Below are 23,098 nucleotides of genomic sequence, written 5' to 3' on the forward strand. Positions count from 1 at the left end.
AAATAACAAAAGCTACATAATAAAATGCCCTTTGTAGTGTGAACTAAGTTGCTGTCATAAAGCCTTTCATCAATGAATATCCCTTGAGAATGAAGTAAAATAAGAAAGAAAAGAAAAAGAAAAGCCAAGAATTGGTAAAGAAACAAACAATAAGGCTAGACACCAATAGCTTGGACCTTAGGACATATGGCTGTGGTGTTTTTGTACTAGGATATGCTTGGACAAGTAGGTTCTAAGGAGTATTTTAAAACTTGGCCACTTGGATTAACTAATCTGGGATTGCCAATCGAAAGTCCACTATCAAGAGTAACCTAGTTACAAAGCATTTAGTAATCCAAAGAGATGCTGGGCATCAATGTTCCTAGGAAGAAATTGTGAGCCAAGTGTCTGTGGTGAAGAAGTGTTGAGCAAAAATTGAGCCAAAAGGCTGCTGCAACACTTGCCACCAAGCTTTCATTAATAAATAAGCTTCCTAAGAAAAAGAAAGAAAAAGCTAGCAAGGGATCAATTAAAAAGCAAGGCAATATAGCAGCAACTCTAGTGAACCATCAAAGGGACATTTCATATCAGATAGCTATGAATAATTGAGCTACATTTGTCTGCATAAAACCCCATGAACCAAGTTGAATTATCTGCTAAATAAGGACATGCATGCTTCTCTGTTTCATTTCATTTCTTCTTATGTTTAGTGCTTGCTTGGGGACAAGCAAGGTTTAAGTTTGGTGTTGTGATGACAGATCATCTTATGCTAGCTTTTCAAGCATTTTTCACTTGTTTCATTAGGTTTTATGCACTTTCTTGCATTATAACTAAGTGATTTGGAGTGGATTTGCATGGTTATGTCAATTCAATCAACCATCATTTATTTGACACAAAATCATAAGGTTTAAGCTAGAATTAGTTGGTTTTTGAATGATTTAGAGATCTTGTGAATTTGGTGATGCTTTGGTTGGTTGTTTTGATTACTTGCAGGTGAAGAAATGATGAAAAAAAAAGGAAAGAGGAACCTTAGAACACGCTTTGGACCTTAGGCCACGCTTTGAAAAGCGTGACCCAAGACATTAAAGCATTGTGCATCAAAAGGGGGCAAGGGCCAGCGCTCGAATAATGAGGGCAGCGCTCTCTCATTGAGCGCTAGAGGAAGAAGAACCAAAGCAAAGGCAAGGGCGCTACGTTGATTTTCCAAACGGAGCGCTACAAGGAGGCATTCAAGCATGTAGCGCTACATTAAGTGTTTTAACTTTATCGTGGCCTCAACAAAATAAAAGCAAGGCGCGACACTAGCAAGTGAAACCATCAAGGTTCGAAATGGGAACCAAGAAAAACGCGCACAAGGCATAGAAAGGGCACTACATTAATTCAATTAACTGAGGGCTACTTTGCTACAAGAAAATTGGCTCAAAAGGAAGCCACCAGGGCTCGAAGATGGAGACCATACAAGGCACAATGTAGCGCTACGTTATGTGCAATTCACTGAGTGCTACAATTGAAGCTTGGCACGAGCCCAGACATAAGGCAAGAGAGGGCAACGTTTTCTTTCTTGACTGAGCGCTCCACTGGAGCCAGCACTTGGGGCCAATTTCAATCAAAAGCCAATTTGGATCCACTTCTTCACTAATTTGAAAAGCCCACTCCAAGTTCTGAAAATCAAAAATAGAAAGTGTATAAATAGCAATTAGTTTGATTTGTAGAGGATCTTTACCTTGACTTTTGAATCTTTTAGCACTTTTACTCTTTCTTGGAGCTGAATTTTAGTTTTCATTAGAATTTTCATTTGAAATTTGGGAATTGGGATTGAGATCTGAGTTTTCTTTCATTTTGTTCTTACTTCTACAACTTCCATCTTCTGTTTTGAATTTTGGATTGAGATTGAAGGAATTCTGTTTCAATTCTTGATCTGAAATTCATCTTTGTTCTTCTTCTACATAATTCTAAGAATTGAGGAATTGGATCTGAATTTCATTGCTGTTTCATTTACATTTCTTCTGCATTTTATTTTCTGTTTGATCAAGGAAGTGATTGAGATCTAGATCTGCTTTCTAGTCTCATTGCTCTTCTTAGATCTTCAATTTCTCTTTGAGAATTTCATAATTGAGCTCAGCTTCTTTTTGTTTTGCTTCTTCAAGTAATTTTCCATTTCTGTTTGATACTAAACTGAACTTCTTTACTTCACAGCTTTCTGATTTACTTTGGCTTGCATTTTTCTTGTTTAATTTTGAATCCCAGCTCCCAAATTCCTTTAATCTTCAAGCAATTTAAGTTTTCCAGCAATTTAGATTCAGTAATTTACATTTCTAACACTTTAAGCTTCAGCCATTTACATTTCTTGCAATCTAAGTTTCAGTCATTTACATTACTTGCACTTTAAGATTCAGCTCTTTTATTTCTTTTGCACTTTACTTTTCTGTCAATTTTCCTTCTCCTTTTTATTTTCATGCAATTTAGCTTCTGTTGATCACAATTCACCCAAATTCTCACTTGTTTGCTTAACTAAATTCATCACCTAACTAAAATTGCTCAATCCTTCAATCCCTGTGGGATCGACCTCACTCTTGTGAGTTATTACTACTTGATGCGACCCGGTACACTTGCCGGTGTGTTTTGTGTTGGAATCTGATTTCCACTCATCACCGCCTCCATTTTAGACCCACTAACGTCGTGAGTACTGCTCCACTTTTCTTCACTTTCTTTGCATTGCATTCACAAATAGAAAATAAAAAAAGCTTTTCATGTGATTGAAGTGGCTGATTATTCCGACGGCGGTGGAAGGATGTTGCAAAAGCTTTTTATTGGTTTATTTGAATTTGGTACCATAAAAATTTGACCCCCCTTACAGTGATGAAGGAATAGGAAATTAGGTTTCTGAAAAACGGCGTCGTTTTTCTTGTGCCACGTGTAAATTAAATTTGCCACGTCATTTTTCTAGTGACGGAAATGGATGGAAGAGCCAATTTGAGTTACGCATTAAAATTTTAGGGTAAATTTGGGTCAATTAAAAATTTGAGAATTAAATTGAATCTGGGTCAAATTTCAGAGATTATTTTGAATTTTAACTCGGTTTCGTAGCACTGAAAGTCGAAGAAGCATGAGAGAGAAGGTACCACTGTCAGGTGTCAACTAAATTTGCCACGTCATTTTTCTGGTGACGGAAATGGACAGAAGAGCCAATTTGAGGTACGCATTAAAATTTTAGGATACAATTTGGGTCAATTAAAAATTTGAGGATTAAATTGAATTGGGATCAAATTTCAGAGATTATTTTGAATATTAACTCAGTTTCGTAGCACCGAAAGTCAAAGAAGCATGAGAGAGAGGAGGTAAAAGCAGCTTATCAGTGTAGTAAAGCAAGAACGGAAATGATCACTTTCACAGCTCCTAATTTGGGCATTTTGCAACATTCTTTTCCAAGTAGTTTCTTTCCACATCAAATTATAATTCGAAGAGAGATCAAGTGATTGTAATTTGGAAAGGTGTGATATTTGGGAAGGAATTTCACCTATGAATTCACAATTAGATAAATTCAAGTGTGTGAGACTCACAAGCTTACTAAACTGAGATGACAATGGAGAAAAATGGAAAGAATTGAAAGCAAGGTTGAGTGTTTGGAGATGAGTAAGATGAAAAAGAGTGCTATTGGGAAAAAGAAGAACAATAAAACTGCATTTTGGAAAAAGCAAATCAAAGAAGACAGCTATAATATAGCAAATTACATTTTGATGTGTATCAGAAGTACTCAAGGCATGATAAACACTGCAAAATGTGTCATACCTGATCAAAGGAATAATCCTTGCTAAATTCAATTAGATGAAGCATCTGTAGAGCGTTTGAACTAACTATTTCAATAGGGAGTTCGTTCAATAAATGATGCAGAACAACTGAAACACATGAAACACTCCCAAAATCCTGTTGATTCTTCATCAATCCCAGCTCTGCAAGAACTTCACTGACTTGTCCCTTTGGCAAAGTAAAGATATATTTAGATCACCATAAAACACAGGTTGAAGAAGGGGAAAAAAAAAGCAGGGCAAACAATCAGCAATTTTTTTTATTTTCCATTATAATAATGAGAAGAACCCTAATAATGTTTAATTTTATTAGCATAGGTAATTTCGGTTTCAAGAAGTTCCAACCAGCATAACCATTATGGGACCGTGATCACATATAATATTGTAGAAAATAAGTACACTAATGGAAAGAAACTACATACATACCTGAGATAACCCATTAAATATATACTTCATAATATACTCAATGGTTGGTTCCATTAGACTAACTTGCAATCTTTTGTTGTGTTTAACATTTCCATGAGTGCTTTCATTTGCTGATAAAATTTTCATCAAAATGACTCTGATGTCATTCATAAATGTTATAAGATAACCTGTCCCAGTTGGAGAAATAAAGAATTAAGTTTTTGAAGATAATCACAAGAAAAAATTATATAACATCAATCAGATGCATTATAGATTAAACAGCAAAATAAGTAAACAAAATGATCCATGCATCCCACTGAGAATCCCACTGAGAACAAGGTATAAGACAGAAAATAAATCTCAAGAAACCAACCAGATAGAGCATAGAATACAAACAACAGTACAGATTGTAAAGTAGAAATTGGTGCACAGCAGTAGAGGAATAATTTGTTAACTTACTCTAGAAATAACTATGAAAATAATGTTTTTACCACCAAACTGTTCACATTCTCTACAACATTTTGAATGTGCAAATTACAGAAGAATACAAGAACTTTAAAAACAAAACCATTGGTATACTAGAAGCAATAAGCAAAAGGTGTTTGACACTGAGGTTTTGGGGGTCATAGGTTGCCAGGGTAACAGTGTATATGATATACGTAAAAATATGCACCAGCAAACATATTAATCAAAATACCTATATCATGTGAAATAAGCTTCTGAGCACAGTGAGCCATATAAAAACGACAATATGCAGATGCTACAGGATCCCCCAATCCTCTTATCATCATTACCAAGCGCCAAAGACTGTCTTCAGGTTGGTCAAGCAGAAATTGCCAGCAAGGCAATATTGCCAACTCCAGGTAACCAAAGTAAAATTCCCAAAACACGGTAAGCACTCAACAAAATTGAGGAGGAAACTTTAAGCCAAAATGTTGAATACAGAAATTTATTAATGCAAAGAAATAGTGCATAGAAAGAGAATAAGGTTTCTACACAAGAAAAAGAAAACATGTAGGTCCTATAAGATAAACTGAAAAAGAAGCATGACTACTTTTTTTTTTGAAACTGGCTTTGATTTAGCTTCCAAGTGTGATGATGAAGACATTAGAATGAATAGATGGAATAAAACATTCAGAAACATACATCAACAAGACCTGCAAAAAAAATTTCACGAAAAGAAACATAGAATACATTAAATACAGAGAAAAGGATAAGGACTTTACATGCGTGAAAGAAGCTCTTGCACAACACCAATTTTGTTGAACCAGTTGTTGCAAGTTTCTTTAGCATCACTACAAATATCGCTTGCCTTAAAGTTTTCTGCACCGTCAGTCAACAGATTTGGATAAACGATAGGATGCCAATACAAGTTTTGAAGCAACTATCAATTATCAAACACCATCAAGCTTATATGATGTATAAATTAGCTGCAACAAGAAAATAATTTTAACATTTGGAGACTTCTGAGGGAAGTTACTGTAACAACCCATTTATCAAGTTATCGATAATACATGGAGAAGTTTTGGCAAACAATTTTTATATAGGGGTTTCTCCTATAAGCAACAATCTTGTAGCAACAATTTTTATTTGCCTTCATTGTGGTTCACCATAAGCTACCCATTTGACGGGTACAAAAGAGGGACAGATTCCAGATTAAAGATTCTCAACCACTATTGATATTGGAAATGCCTAAGGAAACACTCTGGGTAAAACTAATTGTGTGAGAGATAGATTCAAATTAAGAAGAGACCTGCTAAGTTGCAGAGTAAGGCTCCATCTTCAGTAAACTCGGCTTTCCGCTTTATGCGTTGCCAAACCAATTCGCCAAGCATGTCCATGATATCTGTGACAAGGACAAAAAGTGTAGGATAAAACTCAGAAACGGACGTATCCATCAGAAGCTTAATTGCCTGCAAACAGAACAATCAGTTTCAACTTTCAAGTTCATATAAACAACCCATATCAAGATAAGAAATAAAGAAAAATATTATTTCATCCCAAAATAAGAAATTATTTCAAATCCCTTCTTCCCCCAGCGGTCCCTTCTCACCCAAGCAAACTTACTATTATACATGATTTGGATTTTAGTTAGGTAGCTTATCTCTGTCTGAGCCTCTTCTATTTATTTAACATATGGTTCAACAAAATTAAACAAGAATTTCCTTCTTATAACAACAAACAACAACAACAAAGCCTTGTCCCACTAGGTGGGGTCGGCTAAGAATTTCCTTCTTATATGTAAACAAAATACTACTAGGTCTATAAAGGAAAAAATAAAACATAAAAACAGTAAGTATATGAATTTTTGAAAAAATCCTCTATGCAATGCACAAACCCAAAAACAAGCATTGAAGGTAATTTTTATACATTCTATAATAACAACCCAGAAACTGTTAAATGTATCAACATCTACCTTTATAGATAACTTTAAGGATGTTACACGATCTTCAGCTAGCCAAGAACGGTTAATTTCATCTTTGAGCTCATGTAACCGAGACACATACTCTTGCCAAGTAATCACCTTGACACCCTCATCAGCAAATTTTTGTGGATCGTCCAGTTCCTCCAAATGCATAATTGTTGAAGATTTCTCATGCACTGAAAATCATGACATCACATAAATAAATAGAGACAAATACAATTTTTTTTAAAATAAATAAGTAAATAAAAGAAGGATAAACAATGTAATAGATATGGGCATGCATTTTGCATTTCTCATTCGAAGATCAGGCATCTGTGATTAAAAGAGAAATAATTAGCCATTATGATTAACTAAAAAAAATAAAGGGTTACAGAACAAAAAGGAAACCATTTTGAAAAGCTTACTGAAGACATTGAAACCATTTTGGTGACAGGAAACTTCTGCATTAGTAATCTCCTGAAAGAGGTCCACTCCTTGGTTGGATGATGATCCACCGCATTGCTGAGGTTGTCAGGATCAGGAGATTCGACCTTTGCCTCGTTATCAGTTCCTCTCAGTGGATCAAAGAAATCACTGTTACCACTTTCCACAACATCACCCTAAAAACAAGAAGTCAAGAACATCAACACAACAACTAAGTACCGAGACCAATGCAAGTAACGGAAATTCCAAACACAATAAAAAAAATCGAATCAACCTGAAAATCATAACATAGACAACTACTACTCAGAAATAAAAATTCACTAAGCATTTCAACAAATATTAACAAGTCCTCAAATGAAGTTACTTAACCAAATCCTCCCTGCATTTTGCTGTGTAGTTAAACATAACAAAAATCTCTATCTATAGAACACTTTCTCTCGCCAGATTTTGTTATGAAACTCACTACGATCATATCACTAAGCTCAACAACATTGAAATCATTAACCTACACTAAACAGAAGCTAACAGAAAATAACTAGCTTAAACAGAAATACTAAGACATAATAATTTGCTTACGACTAAACAAAATCAAATCTATCAGCGTGATTCGTGGTATATCCGAAACAGTGAAGTGCTAGTGAAAGATCAAAAGAGAGAGAGAATAATTGAACCTGAGGGAGTGGCGGAGAGGGTGCAGCTGAAAGAGGGTGAGCATCGGCGCGTAGGCGAGGTAGAGCGTGAGATTCACGCGTCGGTGTAGTTGCGGGGCCTGAATTCCATCGAACGAAGAAACAAGAACTGAGCTGAGAGGTTTCACAGCGAAGACTGAAGTCGCCACCAAATATCGGCACTTTCTTTCCAGCGTTTCTTCCACAGTTGGTTAAGTCTTTTTCTTATTGTTATTCAAAAATATTATTTTTTTTTATGACTGGAAATAACATAAAAAAAGACCTAAGAAAAAGAGTAGAATTCTTCTCTAATAATAATGTCTAAACTATTACGGGGTAGCAACCGTTCCAAGTATACCTGCTTATTAAAAGCAGCAGTTTTCACCATTAAATCAGCCATTCTGTTTGCTGTGCGCTGAATGAGTACTACCGTAATTGTTAAATTACGCTGGAGCATCTCTTTAATTTTGTCAAGTAAATCATAGTCAGTCCTAATCATGCTGGTTGTGTCTCGTGAAATAAAAAAAATGCATCAAGATTATCAGTTTCACATATGACCTCTTTGCACTCGCAATCCCAAGCCATAACAAGTCCTCTCCAAATAGCATGAAACTCACAGCAGAGAACACTAGAAAGAGGCATACTGGCAGAACAATCTTTTATCCGAATTCCCATGTTGTCTCTAATAATACACCCAAAACTAGCTAATTGCTCATTTTCAAAAATGCTTGCATCACAGTTCACTTTACAGACATTTATCGGAGGTGATTCCCAGTTACATTGCAAAGAGGAATGAGTAATATAGTTACATTGCAAAGAGGAAGGAGTAATATGTTTTTGGGTGGTAATGACATTGGAGAAATCTCGAGTAGCATGTTTAGCCAAGTGAACAATTTTCTCCCTACTCCATGGATCATCTTGATGGAAGATGTCATTGTTCCTGTCCCTCCAAATCCACCAAAAGGCCGCTGCAAAGAGGAACTCATTTTTTTTTAGGTTAGAACGAATCCAAGACACAAAATCCAAACCAGAATCCACAGCGGTCATTCCAAGTTTAAGCTAATCCAAATCTGACGAGTTTTTTGGCAAGTCCTAAAGCAATGGTTAATATCCTCTAGAGCAAGATAACATCTCTGACAAAAATCAGAAGTAGCAAGACCTCTTTGAAACCGGTAGCTAGCTGTGGGAACTTCGTTATTGAGGCAAAGTCAGAGCAGACACTTTATCTTCTCTGGTATTCTCAAGCGCCAAAGCCAAAGCTAATTTTCATTATCATTCCAGCCAAATTTCTTCTTCAATAGCCATTCATACCAACCCACTTTTAGTCGAGTAGGTGAGAGTATTTGAGTTTATCCAAAACCAACCTGTTTTATCTCCTGCTTGCTTGATAGGATCAAAGAGCATCAAATCAAGTTTAATTTCTTTCGGAATCATTGTGCAAAGAATATCCCACCGCCAATGTCCATGGTGCCAGACATCTTCTAGTTTCAAGAGAGAATCAGAAATGTGTACAAAAGGAGCCAAAGGAGCTAGCGTTCCAGATGGTCGCAAGCATGATACCAAAAGGATTGAGACATCCTGTCTATACACCATTCAAAACCATCACAAAGCTTTTCTATTATCTTATAAATTGCTCGCCAAGTGCTTGAAACATTATTAGAAAAATTGGGTGAAAAACAAGAACCCCCAGATAAATATTTTGCCAACATAATCCTTACCAAAAGCTTGTCTTTATTATCCAGTAATTGCCAAACAAGCTTTCCTAATAAAGCAAAATTCACACATTGAGTATCTCTAATTCCCAAACCTTCATATTTTCTTGAAGTGACAACTTTGTTCCACTTGATCAAGCTTAAGCAACACTCCCCCACCTTTCCCTTCCACAAGAATTGTCTAAGTACAGAATCAATCTTTTGACAAATTGAAGTAGGAAAAAGTGTCACTTGCATCTGGTAAATAGGAAGAGAAGAAGCAATAGATTTAATTAAGCAAAGCCTGCCTGCTCTGTTTAGGAGTCGACCTTTCCAACTAGCCAGCCTATTCTTGATCTTCTCTAAAGAGTGCGAAAAAACAGACCTAGCAACTCGAGGATGATTAAGGTTCATCCCAACTATTTACCTAGGTCACTGGTAAAAGGAATATGAGAAACACCAGACAACATTTCCTTCATTCTATTAGAGATTTTTCTAGAACAAATATTATTTATTTATGGATATTTTTTTTGTGATTCATTTACTTATGAATATTAGTAACTAAAATTAGTCACTATTAATTATTTATTATTATTAATAAATAATTAATATGCAATAACAATAACAATACAACATGTTTATCAATTTTTAATAATGATAATAATAATAGATAATAAAATTAATTTGGATTAGTACAAAAATTAATAATCTTCACTATTTTTTTAGAATGCTCAAGTTTTGGACTGGATCAAAAAAGGTTACTCGCTATTATAATAGAGTATCTTATCCCTTTTTTTGTGTTATCTTATTGTAATTTATAAGCTCAGAATAATGGTCGAATTTTTGAGAATCATCAAGAAGGCCCAATGTTTGTTTCCATGGAAGTTTTTGTTTCGCAAAGGAATATCCGATGGCAATAGATTTTGTGAACAAGCGTTTAGGCTGGGTTTGTTTACGAGAACTGCACAGGACAAGACAATGAGAATAGAATAAGATACTAATAGACAAAGATACAAAATTTTGTGTTTTATATTCTGTTTGGTGATAAATTAGAATAAATTATGAAAATTCAATTTATTCTAATTTTTTTCATTCAAAAAATTTGAGATGAAAAATATAATAACAAAAAATATAATTATAAAAAATTAACAAAATAATAAAAAGAAAAAATAAAAAATAAGTTGTGTCTTTTGTTAGTGTCTCAAGGCACAAGATATACTAATTCAGTGTCTCTGAACACATTATTTCTATTTATGTCTCTTTTATCAAACATGATTTTGTGTCTCTATATCCTTGTCTCAGTGTCTTATCTCGTGAATAAATGCAATCTTATAGAATTGCTTTAGAGTTTTGTTAGAGGATGGGACTAAGGATTCTTATGTTGTTGCATTTATTATAACGATCTTTTACATTTGATAGACTAAATCTAGACTGTGATTTTAAAGTATGTGTTCAGAGAAGATAACAACTACACAGATAGAATAGGCAATTTAAGACACTCTCATGGCGCTTATTTTGTTTTGTACCAGTCTCGTATTAGTGAAATTTCTATTTTATTTTCAGCTGATATAAAAAAAGTTTATTTTTTAAAAACAATTGTGTTTAGTTTCGTTTTTTTAGCACAAATCCTGTTGAATATAAAAAAAAAAAAATTTAGTATTAATAATTAATTGAAGTTTATTGTACATATTAATGTTCTCTCATATACAAAAGATCCATTATATCAGATGAAATTAATATAAAATTAATATAATTTAATAACTAAAAATTGTATATAAGCCATTTTAATAACATAATAGTAAAGAATTTAATTTTCTATTATAACTATTTTAAAATTAATTTTCACATAAAAAAATATAATTTAAGTTTCAAAAATGTATTCTCCATTTTTCAAAATAATCATTTTAAAAAGTCCAGATGAAAATAAAAATCGAAAAGTTAAGAGCTAATTTTGCAAAAGTAAATACTATATTTAGTTCTAATCACTTAAAAATTAGACCATTCATCTCTTATTAATAAAAAAGAACAAATTATTTTTTCTTGTTCGATTAATTAGTCTTTTTATAAGTTTTTTTTTGGAATAATAAATGATAATTATTGGTGTATAATGTTAAAATTGTGAGTTAATTTATCTATGTTTTATGTAAAGAATCACTCAAATCAAGATTCAATTCAACTCAAAATTTGATTTGAATTTGAGACATATTTTGTCAAATTTAAATTTATCATTTTTATCTGATATTATTTTTGGATTGAATTCAGGTTATACTTAAGATGATCTAATTCGATTCAAACTTGTTTATAATTAAAATAAATATTTTAGAATGAAATTAGTAATAAAATATCATATTTTTATACTTGAATTAATAATTTTTATATTATAGAGTATTATTTTTATTTTAAAATAATTTATTTCACAATAAATATAATATAATATTTACTAACTTTAATTTTTAAAAATAAAATTTTATGAATTTATAAATTTTTTTGGGCCGATACAATTAGTAGATATATTTACCAAATCTTTTATCTCCTCAATTCTTTTACTTTAATCTTTTCAAGTTTGATGTTCTTGACCTTTTCATCCTTCGGTTTAACTTTAATCCTTTTACTACCTTTGGAGGAGCATATTAAACCATCCTTTTTCTCTTACCCATGACAACACCAAAAAAAAAAAATTACACCAGTCTATAAGAAAATAAATTCAACTATATAAATAGAATAAATTTCTTTATCACACCTTTTTTTTCATTTTGTTACATTCACAACTTATTCATATTTCTTCTAAAACCAAAGTTAATTATGCTAACTTATCTTCTGACAATTAATGAAATTACTTAAAAAATTTTATTGTTTTAATTATTTTGTATTTATAGTCAATTTTGTATAAATAAGTGTATTGTTCTTTATATAATGTATAAAAAATATACACAATTAAATAATTCTTTGTTTTTATCTTCTTGTCTATCTCAAGTTTTAGTATTATTTAACCTGATTTATTTAAATTTTATTTCATCGGATAAAAAATCATGGTTATGAAAAATTGAATTAGATCGGTTGATTCAACTAGATTAATCGAAAATCAATTTTTTAATCGATTTGATTTACCTAAAAAACCACCTTTCAAAAAATAAAAAAAAAATCAATTGAACTGACAGTTAATCGATTGACCTGTATAAATCAGTCTCGTTTTTTAGGGTTGTCTGGTTGAACTGACAATTAATCGGTGAACTGCATAAACCGGTCCGGATTTTGAGAGTTATCTGGTTCAGGATTAAATCCCTAAACTACGTCGTTTTAATTTAAAAAAAAAAACAAAACAGTTTCTCTTGACCGTAATCGAACCTCCCCACGATTCAAACTTGTCACACTCATCAGCCAGCCACCACCAGCTGCCACTCACCCTCTTCTCCTCGCCGTGGAATCTCTGGTCGGACACATCGCCGTCGCTCATCTTGTCGGCTCGCGTCTTCTGTCTGGGGCCTCTGCTGACGTCGCCGTTGCTCACCTCTACGGTAACCACTCCTCTGCTCCTCCCTCACTAGCCACTGCTTGCTTGCATCAGTGCTTCGTGAGTTTTATTTTTAAAAATTTTATTGATTTATTCTTCAATCTTCAATGCTTCTTCAGTGCTTCTTCTCTCGGTCACCTCACCCGCGTCCCTCTCCTTGCTACTGCACGGTTCGTCTACTTCGTCTCTGTTGAAAGCGCTGCGAGCGGTAACAGAGCTACTAACTAAACTACTGAAGAAATTGGTAAGATCAATTTGTTATGGTGTTGAGGAAAGAGGGATGCACAAGTTCAGAAATTTCAAGAGGAGCTTTTCATTCCTGAAAAGTCAGAGTCTTACTCAGTCTCGATTCAATGAACGTTGCGATGGTAACAAACTCGAAGAGGCCATCGATGTTTTGTGTCAACAAAACCGTCTCAACGAAGCCATTGAGTTGCTCCACCAAATTCATCGACCCTCCCCTCGCATTTACTCCACCCTCATTGCCGCTTGCGTTCGCCATCGAGCTCTCCAAGAGGGTAAAATGGTCCATGCTCACACCAAAGCTTCCGAGTTTGTTCCTGGGATCTCCATCTCAAATCGTTTGCTTGATTTGTATTCCAAATGTGGCAGCCTCGGTGATGCCCAGAAGCTGTTTGATGAAATGATTCACAGGGATTTGTGCTCTTGGAACACCATGATTGCTGGGTATGCCAAAATTGGACGCCTTCATCAAGCTAGAAAACTGTTTGATGAAATGCCCCAAAGAGATAACTTCTCCTGGAATGCTGTAATATCTGGTTATGTCAGGCATGGTTGTCCTTGGGAAGCTCTGGAGTTGTTTAGAAGCATGCAGAATCACGAGAGTTCGAATTCGAATAAGTTCACCTTGTCCAGTGCTCTGGCTGCTTCAGCTGCGATTCTGTGTTTGCGTCTTGGGAAGGAGATTCATGGCTACTTGACACGAACTGGTTTGGACTCGGACGAGGTAGTTTGGAGTGCACTTTTGGATTTGTATGGCAAATGTGGGAGCTTGAATGAAGCTAGGGGTATCTTTTATAAGATGGCAAACAAAGATGTAGTTTCATGGACTACCATGATTCATAGATGTTTTGAAGATGGAAGAAAGGAAGAGGGATTTTCCTTATTCAGAGAGTTGATGGGGTCAGGCATTAGGCCAAATGAGTATACATTTGCTGGAGTTTTAAATGCATGTGCTGGCCATGCCGTTGAACACTTAGGAAAGGAGGTTCACAGTTACATGGTCCGAATAGGGTGTGACCCGTGTTCGTATGCCGTGAGTGCACTTGTTCATTTGTACTCAAAGTGTGGGAATATTGAAAATGCCAGAAGGGTGTTCAACCAAATGCCTCGGCCAGGTTTGGTATCATGGACTTCTCTTATTGCTGGTTATGCTCAGAATGGTCAACCAGACGAAGCTCTTCGGTTATTTGAATTATCGCTTCGATCGGGTACTAAGCCCGATCAAGTTGTCTTTGTTGGGGTTCTTTCTGCTTGTACTCATGCTGGGTTAGTGGACAAGGGTTTAAAATATTTCCATTCAATAAAGGAGAAGCATGGGTTGATGCATACTGCAGATCATTATGCATGTGTTATTGATTTATTGGCACGATCTGGACGGTTTAAAGAGGCAGAGGATATCATTGATAAAATGCCAATAAAACCTGATAAGTTCCTTTGGGCAGCCTTACTTGGAGGATGTAGAATACATGGAAACCTTGAATTGGCTGAAAGGGCAGCAAATGCATTATTCGAGATAGAGCCAGAGGACCCAGCTACGTACATCACTTTAGCTAATATTTACGCTAATGCCGGTCTGTGGACTGAGGAAGCCAAGGTTAGAAAGACTATGGAAAGTAGGGGAATAGTGAAGAAGCCGGGTAAGAGCTGGACTGAGATCAAGAGACAGGTGCATGTCTTCCAGGTAGGAGATACATCCCACTCCAAAATATGTGATATTCATGCATTCCTAGGAGAAATCTCAAAGAAAATGAAGGAGAAAGGCTATATTCCGGACACAAACTTTGTGCTACGGGATGTGGAGGAGGAGCAGAAAGAGCAAAACCTTGTTTACCACAGTGAGAAGCTTGCCGTTGCCTTTGGAATCATTTCAACCCCTCCAGGAACTCCTATCAAGGTTTATAAAAATTTAAGAACTTGCGTAGATTGTCACACCGCCATGAAATATATATCAAAGATTGTTCAAAGAAAAATAATAGTGAGAGATTCAAATAGATTTCATTATTTTGAGGATGGAAGCTGCTCATGCCAAGACTATTGGTAACGTCGTGCCAAGCATGAGTGTAATGACATCTTCAATATATGATTTTGCCAGAAAGCAGCCTTGGGGGATTGCATTGACAATCATCTTTTCCTCTATCCCTATCATTTAAGAGGGTACCTCTATCAAGCAAAATTTTCAGATACCACATTGCAACGAGGCATGAAATGTTCAATAAATGATGGAATTATGCTGTACAGGATCACCTATTGATAAAGAGAGGGATCTCAGGAGAGTATATGTGGCAGGAGTATTATTCATTTATGAATTATGTATATACAGCAAGACAGGGTTATTTGTGGGTTCTGTATTTAACTCCATGTAAAAGTGGTAACTTATTAGCATTTCAATTTATCGGTTGCAATGTTCTTCTGGAAGATGTCCTTGTTGCGAGTTAAAGTCAGTTTTTCTTGGCCTTCTGCATCTGCCCCTCAAAGGGTAATTAAGGTGGAAAATGGTTCAAGCTCTTGCATCAAAAAGTGTGAAGGTGATAAATGGTGATTTCTATCAAGAATTGAATATGGAGATGAGGCCCAAGTAATCTTAGCTGCAAGAATCATCTGGAAACTTCAGGACATGTTAAAAAACAAAATGAAGTTATATTCTTCAACCTTTTATCTGATTTCCGAAGTCAGATAAATTCTTCAATAAAATCATAAGTTTCTAATCTTTGAAATCATATTATTGTTTGTTCCTTTCTCTCTTCTTTCACAAAAAATATGTGAACTGCATTTCACTGCAGTGCCTCCTCAGAGTCACTTTTACTGTATAGGAATTAATTTCTACAAATATAATTTTATTTGTTAGATACTGTATTGTACCTTTTATCATTTTATGTGATGTATGAGAAGAAGAGCAAGAAGAAGAAGAACATTTTATCTTATAGATATTCTCCTTACTAAGTACTTACTGCAATTATAAAGAAAGGTATCATTTTTATAAAGTATTTGTTTATTTGTTAGCTGAATCATTTCTTTCTTATTTTTCTCTTATGGGTTTAGGTAGCTGAATATTTTGGTACGTGGGTATATATGGAATTATGGATAAAGATGAGCAGCCACTTTGTCTCGTATTCCAATTATCCAATACAAGATTTGCATGAAATGAAACGTAGGTGGCTCCCTCTTAAAGGAATGAATACATTTATGTATCAGCAACTTACTGTTTCAGGATCTCAGGGCATGTTTGAGAGAGTTTCCCACCTATCACGTAAGCATAATAATCTCCATATTCCTGTATTCTTTAGTTTCTCTTTTCAGAAAGTGTTCTGAGAAAACGATTCAATGTGATACACGACCTAGCTTGCTTCATTTATCTTTTTAAAGACATGACACATTAAGATATAATACTTATGTCTTATTTTTTATGTTTTTGTTTCAATGTAATCAAACATATTTATGTTCTATGGTATCTATGGATGCTAACTCAATGCAACCTTAAACGTGGTTGCTATATTTATTATCACTTAATTGGAAGATAAAACAAAAAAGAGTTAGTTTGATAATAGAACAAAGATTATATTAAAATCTAAGAATAACATAAGTGTTTGCAGATTAAATGATACACGATGATAGTTATAATCATGTGTTCAAAGTATATACATATATTGGTGAATTAATATTAATTAATTTGACAATAAACAACACTCTAATTTTGGTAATTAAAAAGGACTTTTGTACCTAACATATATTGGTGAATTATATTAGGTGTATAAATTCTTATCCTCTTGGATGGGGAAGTATCTTGCCAATCTCTTTGGAGAAAAAGAGAAAAAGCAAAAAAGAAAGAACATAGCTGTTATAAAACTCTGTTACACCAAAGAAAGACTTAAAGTACTGATTTTTCTATCTATATATATATTCCCTCTTACCATAAAAAACCAAAAGAAAAAGAAACAAAGATGATGAACAAAGGCCAACAAAGCATGGCATCTTCTTCTAAAACTACCTTACCACTACTAATAACCATTTTGGTTTTGGGTTTTCTCTCCATTGTTGCATTTGGTGATAACAATTATGGTCCAACAAATCCTCTATTATACTGCAGTGATGACTTTGCTGATCAACTTGAAGCAAGGAAATTCAATGTATCAGGCTGCAAGAAATTGCGCACTCTAGACGCCGAGTTTGCCTGGAACTACAGCAATTTGACCACCACCAACAACAGCACCAACACCACCACCGTCAATGGCACACTCATTGAGATCTTTTTCCGGGCAAAGCTCAGACACTATGAAGGGTGGGTAGTTATTATTATATGATGCATGAATACTTCTAGTCTGATATGCATATCAGTGTTTAATTCCAATGTACCAAGTCATTAACATACAGTTGTTTTATATTATTATCTTATGAATGCAATCAAATTTATTCATTGTTATCATTAAAATAAGTAGTTCATTAGTTATAACTTTTTTTTTTGTTCATTGATGATTAAAAGTTTAAACCTTATTCATTGCATTTTTTAATTATAACATAACTATTTATATATGTTGGAGTCTATGGTGGCTATCATTATATATGCTCACAAGTTAATCAGGCTTATGAAAAGATAGGTCGGGTCAAAACTTAGATTGTGTCTGGTCTATTTCATCCCTAATGTTAAATTTCATTTTCTATAAAGAAAAATGTTAATGTTGGCTCAAATATAATGCAAATGATATAAGAAAAATTTACTCACCTAACATTTGTCTTTAATCTTTTTTCTTATTAATTATAAGAACATATCGGATTCAAAACTTGTATTTATGCAAATAGGTGGGTAGCATGGGGTGTGAACCCAGGAAAGAAGCCACAGATGGTGGGAACCAAAGCCATCATAGCCATCAAACACAACAAGGGGACGACGGATGTGCACACGTATGACGTAACCAAAGAGACAAGAAAGGGTTGCAGGCTTTGGCCGACGTCTCCATCGGAGTTTGGGCTAAATGTGTTGGATAAGCAAGCATGGAGCAATGGCACTAAGCAATGCACTACTCTGTATGCAAAGTTGATCCTTCCTTTTCCAGAGTATAACATAACTAGGCTTAACCATGTGTGGCAAGTTGGAGATGATGTTAATGGTGACCAACCATTGCAGCACAGAGTCACCCTTCAGAATGTGGATAGCACTGAGACAATTAACATCACTTCTCCCGATGGCCAAAGCTATGGTCAGAACCGGAGATTCCTTAGATCAGTAAGTTTCTTATCACCTTTATATTCCGAGGTGGCTACAGATGTCTTCATGTGAAAATCATAACCAAGATGTTGCATTGTATTATGTTAGATAATTTAGTTAGACATATCAAATCATCTAATGGTTCTCAGTTGTTATCTTTACATAAAGACATCTCCGTATATGTTCAAATAATACAACTGATATAACGTTTAATATGATTTGATTTATAACTTTTTTTTTCCTTCTAAATTTACATACATATCTTTGCATGATGGATTCTTCAAATTTATAATTAATGTTGCTTTTTTTTTTCTTCTTAAGACCTACAAGTGTATTCATATCATGAACCTTACTTTTTTATTTCATATACCTCATTATTTGTATATTTATACCCAGTAAGCATGCATCATCAATAAACAATAGTAATGGGTATTATATATTGAGAATAAATTCTTTGCTTGTGTGCTTTGTAGAGACATACAATACATATATACATAAGTAATGTTTTTTGTGGTTGGAATTGAATGAATTAATCAGGTGCATGGAGTTCTAAACATCATAGGGTGGGGAACACTACTACCAATTGGAGTAATAATAGCTCGGTACTTTAGAGTGTTTCCATTTATTTGGGACAAAGTTTGGTTCAATATCCACGTTGGTTTCCAATTAACTGGTTTTCTAATTGGCACTGCTGGTTGGGCTATTGGTCTTAGTCTTGGAAGATCTTCAGAGTATTACACCTTCCACACGCATCGAACCTTTGGCATTCTCATTTTCACATTTAGCACAATCCAAGTAATATTCTTCTTCTCTCTCTTTTTTGTCTATAGTTTGATTTCTACAATTTATATCTTAATAAAGCCATGCATGCACATATATAGTTGTATGTAAGATGAAGCTAATTTTTATGCAGATTTAACCAATAAAATTTCAGAATAATGATATATTATAGTAAATAGTTATGACATTAGTAGTTAATTATTGGTTTAATTACTCTGTTGGTCCCTATAGTTTCGCGAAATTTTCAATTAAGTCCCTATACTTTTTTTTCTTTTAATTGAGTCCCTACATCAAATTTTTTTTTTAATTCGGTCCCTACACTTTTTTTTTTCCTTTTATTTAGGTCTTTATACCAATTTTTTTTTTAGTTGGGTCCCTATAAAATTAAGCCAATTACTACTAAAAGGGACTTAATTGAAAAAAAAATTTAGTGTAGGGACCCAATTAAAAAGAAAAAAAGTATAGGGACCTAATTGAAAATTTCACGAAACTATAGGGACCAACAGAGTAATTAAACCTTAATTATTTAGGGTGATTTGAGGCTTCGATTTACAGACAATAAAATGAAATATTAAGAAAAACGATTTAAATTGTTCTTATTGTCTCTATTTTATCTGCTTAGATATTGTTATTATACAAAAATATAGAGACATTTGATACAAAAACTAGTTTAATTATGATAAACTGAGTTAGGCACAGTGTGTGTTTGGAAAAGGAAAAATAACAAAAAAGATGAAAAGAAAAAGAATAAAAAAGGCAAAAGGTGAAAGTGGTGTGTATGAAAATTCTAATTTGTAATTTTCTTTATATATATTTTTGCAGTATTCACTCTTCTTTTATAAAATAAATAAATAAATAATCTGGTCTGGCAAGCTGTTACGTACTACCAAACCACCCCCCTCCCCGAATTTGGCAGTACGAGTTTGGCGGGCTTAAAATATCTGCCTTTTGATGGGCTTAGCGGACCGGCCTAACGAATTTGGCTCATTTTTAGCCACATCTAGGCATACCCTGTATTTTTGTATTGAAGCATGCATACTAATCTAGTGTAGTGAATTTTGTGCATTTTCAGATGTTGGCATTTCGGTTAAAGCCAAAGATTACTGATGATTATAGGAAATACTGGAATATGTACCATCATTTTCTTGGCTATGGACTACTTGCAATCATAGTCATAAACATATTCAAAGGGATTTCAATGTTGAAAGGAGGAGTTGGATGGAAATGGGCATACATTGGAATCATTGCGTTTTTGGGTGCCATTATACTCACTTTTGAGATTATCACATGGCTACGTTTCATGTTGAAGCTACCAGCAATCACAATTCCACCAAAAGAAAACAAGACTAGTAATAATCCCACACAAAACAAACAGTAGCCATGCATGTACACAAGAGGCTGCAAAAATCTTGCTTCAATAATGTGTTCTTTTTTCCTTTTTGCCCATTTTATAATTGAAATTAGAACTTGATTTTTTTCTTATTATTTTTGGGTTTTGTGGAAAATAAGGAAGCATTGCTTTGATATTTGTCTAAGACAATAATATAATTTTTTTAATGTTATATATCAATAAATTTTTGTATTGAATTTAATGGGAAATTAAGTAAAAAAAAAAAAAAACTATACTAAACAAACTACTTAAATGATTTTGGAAATGTGCATTAAATTTAATAGATTGATTTATGTTGAACAATCCACCCATCCAAACTTCGCTTTTTATTTTTATTATGGAAAAGGGTGTGGAGTAGTACGGGTTTATGGAGAGAGTGTGTGCTTTACAACAGTGTGGGATCAGGTAAGGACAGATCGGACCGTCCGAATTCTCCATTACAAATCGGACGGTCCGTATTGCTATCACAGATCGCAGGGTCCGATCTGCCTCCTCCTCCCCCTCAAAATAATCTTATAATAATCAAATCGGACCCTACGAATTGTTTTTTCAATTTATTAAAAAAAAAATAAAACGGACGGTCTGAATTGCACCATCTAAAATTTAAATTTTTGCTCCTTGCAAATCGGACCATCTGATTTGCACCATATATTTTATTCTTCAGCAATTCGGACCATCCGAATTGCTCCTGCCTAATGTCACAAAAAGCTGCCCCCACACTGTAGTTAAGCACCCCAATACTCCATAATAGATGACTACACACTCATTAGTTCCATAACCATAAAAATCAGTCTCCAAACTTTTGTATATCAGATTTTTTTTTTATTGTGTAATACTTCTTTTGAGTAAAATCCTAGAAAAGGTAAATTGAAATGTAATATTGTAAAACATAACCTTTTAGTTTTGCTGTGTGTTTTTGTTAGATATAATACATGAATAGAAAAATTTGGCTGGTGAAACGCTAAACTAGAAAAAACAAATTAAATATTGAAATTAATAATAATTTAGTTAATAAATTAGACTACCTCATTTTTATTTTTTTTTTCTGTAAAGGACATCTATTATATTTTGTTATGTTAGCATTTACTTGTCATACCATTATAAAAGACTTTTAAATTTTATCCATAGTTGTCAGAATCGAACCGATGATCAAATCGGTTAGATTACTAAATCATTAAATTATTGGTTTAACCGATGAGTTATTGATTGAACTGGTTGATCCGGTCCTATGTAAATAAAAAATAAAAAATAGTTAAAAATTTAAAATTAAAATTAAAATTTAAAATACATGTTTCACTAATATTTTAAGAATATCAAGCTATTTTAAAATAATATGGAACAGAAATAATAAATATTTTGTTATTTTTACTCTATCATAAATATTTTTATTTTGTTTTTATATTAAAATAACTATTATTTTTTAATTTTAATAATTTATTAATTAGTTTATATCTATTATACTATTATATACTACAAGTATTTATTAAAAAATAATATTAATAGACATTATATAATTATAAAAAAAAAATAAATGAGTTTATAATTATTATTAAATAAAAATATAATTAATTTAAGAATGAGTGAATTTATAACTAAAATTAAAATAAATTATTTGATGATATATATATATAGATTAATTTGCATATAAATTAACAAATATTATAACAGCCTAGTGACTGTGAATGATACTTCTTTTTATGAGGATAGGGGTTTGAACCTTGTCGAACAAAATTTCAATTCCAAATAGTTCGGTTGAACCGATTTTCACCAAATTTGATTGGTTTTTAACAGTTCACTCCAAGTTGAATCGGTATAGAGTCCGATTCACCTTTTTTTTTTTTATCAAATCGATCGGTTCGGTTCAATTTCAATAACTATAATTATATCTGACCAATAAAAAACAATTTTTTTTATAAAAACTAAAAAAAAGATAATTTCATAGGCTCATTTTTTATAATATGAAAAGGATTTGAATCCTCTAAAGTTTGAATTTCACTTTAGAGAATAAAGTGTGATCTCTCACCATTTATTTTATAGGTGGGATCAAGAATAAATATGAAAGAGAAACTTCAAGGGTAGAAGATCACACTTTACTCTCTAAAGTAAAATTCAAACTTTAGAGTATCCAAATCCATATGAAAATATTATTGGTGTTTTGGTTGGAAATGAATGCATTTGGTGTATTTATGAATTGGTGGACATGTCAAAAGGGCAGGTTCAACACACGGGTAACGTGCTGCCAAAATGCGAGGGGAGTGTGTTGACTCACGTGAGGAGCGTGATGACATATGTCTCAAACTGGTTGCTTGGAGATGCAACACGTGGGGTTGTGGTAACACGTGTTTGAATCTAATTGCTTGGAGATGCAATACGTGGGGAATGTGTTAAGTGCTCTTCCTATATAAGGTAAAATTCAGTACAATTTTATTGCGAAGAGGAGAGTTGTTTAAGTGTGTTTTTGATGTGGTGGAAGATACCACAAATTTAATGATGTATCATAATGGTAAAATTATTTAGAATACTCATAAGAGAGTGAGTTATGTGTATGAAAATTCGTTTTCGTTCGTGATTCTATGC

The 23,098-nt window shown here is 33.5% G+C and overlaps 3 protein-coding genes across 3 annotated transcripts; 2 read left to right on the plus strand and 1 right to left on the minus strand.

Moving 5' to 3' along the window:
• Window positions 1-1,311: 1,311 nt before the first annotated feature.
• LOC112766248 (uncharacterized) lies at window positions 1,312-7,943 on the minus strand. The gene is made up of 9 exons (XM_072222171.1): window positions 7,710-7,943; window positions 7,020-7,214; window positions 6,607-6,791; window positions 5,944-6,103; window positions 5,417-5,513; window positions 4,888-5,057; window positions 4,212-4,378; window positions 3,769-3,954; window positions 1,312-1,640 (listed from the first exon to the last, which is right to left on the minus strand). Coding segments are annotated over exons 2-9 (1,152 nt in total). The 5' UTR covers window positions 7,021-7,214; window positions 7,710-7,943; the 3' UTR covers window positions 1,312-1,454.
• A 4,663-nt stretch (window positions 7,944-12,606) lies between these two features.
• On the plus strand, window positions 12,607-16,132 carry LOC112764827 (pentatricopeptide repeat-containing protein At4g37170). The gene is made up of 2 exons (XM_025810622.3): window positions 12,607-12,912; window positions 13,028-16,132. The coding sequence occupies exon 2, from the start codon at window positions 13,189-13,191 to the stop codon at window positions 15,190-15,192; it is 2,004 nt and encodes a 667-aa protein (XP_025666407.2). The 5' UTR covers window positions 12,607-12,912; window positions 13,028-13,188; the 3' UTR covers window positions 15,193-16,132.
• Window positions 16,133-16,562: 430 nt separating this feature from the next.
• Window positions 16,563-20,723, plus strand: LOC112764828 (cytochrome b561 and DOMON domain-containing protein At5g35735). Its single transcript, XM_025810623.3, has 4 exons — window positions 16,563-17,427; window positions 17,946-18,369; window positions 18,889-19,146; window positions 20,204-20,723. The coding sequence occupies exons 1-4, from the start codon at window positions 17,090-17,092 to the stop codon at window positions 20,507-20,509; spliced, it is 1,326 nt and encodes a 441-aa protein (XP_025666408.3). The 5' UTR covers window positions 16,563-17,089; the 3' UTR covers window positions 20,510-20,723.
• The last annotated feature ends 2,375 nt before the right edge of the window (window positions 20,724-23,098 follow it).

The sequence above is a fragment of the Arachis hypogaea genome, chromosome 17 (genome assembly GCF_003086295.3).
Source record: "Arachis hypogaea cultivar Tifrunner chromosome 17, arahy.Tifrunner.gnm2.J5K5, whole genome shotgun sequence".
Lineage (NCBI taxonomy): Eukaryota > Viridiplantae > Streptophyta > Magnoliopsida > Fabales > Fabaceae > Arachis > Arachis hypogaea.